The 4,193-nt window shown below is 52.6% G+C and overlaps 1 protein-coding gene across 1 annotated transcript in view; it reads right to left on the bottom strand.

Annotated features, from left to right (window-relative positions):
- LOC108802022 (DNA-directed RNA polymerase II subunit RPB1-like) overlaps positions 1-4,193 on the bottom strand; it is a 71,545-nt gene that overhangs the window by 9,332 nt on the left and 58,020 nt on the right. The window contains exon 2 of the mRNA XM_018573911.1: positions 1,050-1,187. Within this exon, the coding sequence (XP_018429413.1) occupies positions 1,050-1,187 (138 nt within the window). The remainder of the gene's footprint in view (positions 1-1,049; positions 1,188-4,193) is intronic.

Genomic DNA, 4,193 nt, shown 5'->3' with positions numbered 1-4,193 from the left:
CCCCCCTGAGAATAGTTTTGACTGTGATGTTTATGAATGGGCGCTATTTACATATGAATAAGCCGCCACTCACTCACTCAAAAAAAGTCAGCGCGTCGCTTGCGTGCTCAGGGTTGCGCTTGAAGAAAAGGTGGCAACCCTACGTACTCCGCGCTGACACATATATGTGTTTGGTGTCAGGAAGCGCGCTCGAATGGCACGCCCCCAGAACGGCAAGCACTCTGTTACCGGAAAGCTCCTGGTCAAACAGGGGCCAGTAGGATAAACTCCTGATCATGTGATCACTCTGACAGCCAATCACAATGATGAATGAGTGGAGTGAGGACGAAACGCGCACATTGTTTCTGGGCCGCACTACGGGTATGAAATCGATAACACAAAATCGCCTGCACTCCATACAGCGGTTGTCACTATGTCGCCCAGAAGAAGGGACCCTGCGTGGCCCCCGAAACTTTGGCTGTATGACGCATGTGACCAGTGGCTTAACAGGTGGCCGCTATGGGGCCCGGGCACAGGGGGGCCCGGTCATTTCCCCTCATAGCCGCTGCGGAGCTGTGTCAGTGACAGCCAGCCGCTGCGGCAGATGAGGGCGGTGTTCGGAATGGAGGAGGCGGGGCCCGCCTCCTCTTACATCACTGGCCAGCGACTTAAGAGCAGGTGGGGCCAGTGATGTAAGAGACGGCGGGGCCCGTCGATAGCAGAGGAGGCGTGGCCCGGTGACCGAACAGGAGTCGGGGCCCGGGGACGGAACAGGAGTCGGGGCCCGGCGACCACAGAGGCGCTGACAGATAAGAGATCTCAGACCCTGCAGAGCCCACTATAGAGAGTCTATGGTGGGCTCTGCAGGGTCACTCTCCGCTGGGGCTCTGCAAGTGGCATGACTAGCAATCACGGGGGCCCATACAAAATTTTGCTACGGGGCCCCGTGATTTCTAGTTACGCCCCTGCATGTGACCATTTAATAAAAAGTGCTTCTACTTCTTGCACACATCATGCAGTGCAGGTGACTTCTATTATGTACTATGGGTACGAACACGAATAATGCTCACATACGTGATGTCGAGTCAGGGGGATTTATTGCGGGTTGTTGGTTGGCGGAGGGTCGTTGGTTGGCGGAGGGTCGGTCGTTGGCGGAGGATCGTTGGTTGGCGGAGGGTCGTTGGTTGGCGTTGGTTGGCATCATGACTCTGAACACATACATGTGCTTTATATGTTCAGACGTGTTTCACGTGTGATACGAAGGACCTCGTATACTAAAGTTGAATGGGAACGTGCAGGTCAGTGCAACAAAATCACCCCTGGCGCGGGGGCGATGGGTCCATGAAATGCAGCGGAACGCAGGACAATGCGGAACCGGAAGCGGATATAAAACATTCGTCCAGAAAGTAGATCAAAAACCCCCAATCACTAGAATCTCATCGAACCCTCAACATGGTCATGTTTTATTATAATAATCCCCGGTGATCCTGCCGTGGAGGTCCTCGTTCAGGCACTTCCTGGTACAGCAGGGGTGGGCAAGCGCTAAGAGCCAATCCTTATCCCGAAGTTACGGATCAGAATTGCCGACTTCCCTTACCTACACCAGGGGCGTCCCGAGGCTGGGTGACACCCGGAGCGCTAACCGAGTGTCACCCCGCCGAGACGTCACTGCGCATGCGCGTGATGTCACCATGACGTCATCGCGCACGCACGGCAGTATTCTGATACCTGCTGGCGGCCATCTTGGTGATGGGCAGCGGCAGAGAGAGGAGGGGACAGTCACCCGGCGGGATGAGGTATGCCGCCGGTCCCCTCCTCTCTCCTGATACTGGACCGAACGCCTGACTTTTCAGAGGGGGGTGACACCAATGACTGTGAGTCATTTTGGTGTCACCCCTCCAATGGTGTCACCCGGGTGCGGGCCGCACCCCCCTTGTGACGCCACTGCCTACACTGTCCTAACAGCTGGAGGGCCGGTGTTCTGTCGAGAAAGTCGACCCAGTTGAATTTGCCGACCTCAGCATCTGCGCTTGTGCACACACCGGGATTAACGGGGGAAATAGGGATTTATTTACAAAGTATTGATCTGTAATTGTTGATTGTGACCGTTGGTAATATCCCACCCATGGCAGTAAATGATGGGCGCCATTTTATGCACATTCACAGTTAACGTCGTAACTGCCACGGATGGGATATATTATCAACGGTCACAATTGACGATTACCAATGAATACTTTGTAAATAAGCGCCTGTTGCCTCGTTAACCCCGGTGCGTGCACAAGCGCAGATGCTGAGGTCGGCAAATTCGACTGGGTAGGCGTTCTCGACAGAACGCCTGGCCCTCCAGCTGTTGTGGAACTACAAGTCCCACGAGGCATTGCAAGACTGATGTCCCGGAGGCATATTCGGATTTGTAGGCTTCCGACGGAGACTACAACACACAGTACACAGGCATGATCTACTGGTGTTGTCACCGTCAGGAACCCCCCTCCGAGAAATGCCATGCAGCCATCACTGGAGAGCATGTAGACAGGAAGTGGCTGCAGGAGATCAGCGGCACCGAGAAGTATCAGGGAGGAAAAGAAGGATTTGATTTATTTTATTTACAAACGTGGGAATTGTTTATCATACACAATACACAGAGCTAGATGACATCCAGTCACATGACATCCAGTCACATGACATCCACTACAGAGGAATCCTGAAATGTATATTTAAAGGGACAGTAACCTCCGGAAATAAATCTTAAAATCCCTCGAGTCCCCGATCTCTGAGCAGCAATGTATCTTATTTGTGTGTCACTCGGCTGTAGATCCTCCAATCACCTCTGACACTGTCCTTCCTTCTGGAGGGGGGCTACGTCTGTTCCCCATGGTCCCTGTGTGTGTTGTACTGTAGTCGCGCTCCAAGCTCCGCCCCCCCCCGGGATGGACTACAATCTCAGGTTTAGTTTACTGATTTGTATTGAGATTGTAGTCCACCCCGGGGGGGGGCGGGGGGGGAAGGAGCTTGGAGCGGTGACTACAACACACACAGGGACCATGGGGAACAGACGTAGCCCCCCTCCAGAAGGAAGGACAGTGTCAGATGATTGGAGGATCTCCAGCCGAGTGATACACAAATAAGATACATTGCTGCTCAGAGTTCGGGGACTCGGATGGATTTTTAGGATTTCACTCCGGAGTTTAGTGTCACTTTAGTACCTCAGTCTGTCTTTATATCAGCTTCCTGCTCCCTGCCCAGCATGGTTAAGGCTGGGTTCACACCTAGCGTTTATGCGCGTTTGCACATTTGCATGCGCGTTTTAACGCGCGTACATGAAGACGCGCATTTTGACTGGCAGCGCATAAACCATTGTGGGTCATGGAAAATGTGCAACATGCTTCTGTTGCACGTTTTTGGGGCATTTCCAATGAAGTCCATGGGGGCAAAGAACCGTTTTTAACTGCCCAAAGAGGCTCCCGTATCTTTTCGGGCGTCCGGCGTTTTTCTGCTCAGGTGTGAACAGGGGCCATTGAAATTTCTTGTGTTGGGCAGGTAAAAGCGCTTTTCGAACTGCTCAAAAACTCTGAGGTGTGAAGGAGGGCTCAGACTGGGAAATGAGGAGCTTACAATATGAACCAATCAGTCTCTCTTACAGGCTTAGTCAGCACCTTGCTGCCCCTTTTCATCCAATCACAGTCAGGGGGCGGTCCTTGACCAAGCTGTATTGCTGTAACTGCAGTAGAGATAAGAGAGGTCAGAGCCTGTGCTGTGTGATAGGGATCTCTCTACTGGCCGAGCAGAATTAGGAAGTTTGAACCATTAAACAGTCCGATATGTATGTGTCTTCTATGGATTTTCTGCATTCCTCTTTAATATTTAATCAAAGGCCACAAAACAGCTTTTTTTTTTTTTTTGCTGTAAATCTGTGAAATCTTCAATTGCTATGGTGACAGGTTATCCCGGGCTATGGATACATTATGTATACTGTGTATCTGTTTATTTCCGGCAGAGCTATAGGTAGGTGGCAGGTATGTGGTATAGATATGACACCCATTATCGGTGGAGGATCACCCTCATCCTCCCCAAATCTCTGGGTGCCCCCCCCCCCCCCCCGCCGCCCCCCCCCTCCGCCTCACACTCACCGCCCGCCCACATCCACGATCGGCACAGGGACGCGGGGAGATGTAGTAAGGAGGAGCAGGTGTGGGGGGGGATGACAGCCACCGATA

The sequence above is a fragment of the Nanorana parkeri genome, unplaced genomic scaffold (genome assembly GCF_000935625.1).
Source record: "Nanorana parkeri isolate BGI_ZX_2015 unplaced genomic scaffold, ASM93562v1 scaffold2606, whole genome shotgun sequence".
Classification (NCBI taxonomy): domain Eukaryota; kingdom Metazoa; phylum Chordata; class Amphibia; order Anura; family Dicroglossidae; genus Nanorana; species Nanorana parkeri.
The sequence above is the reverse complement of the archived record's forward strand: the minus strand, read 5'-3'. Positions and strand labels throughout refer to the sequence as shown.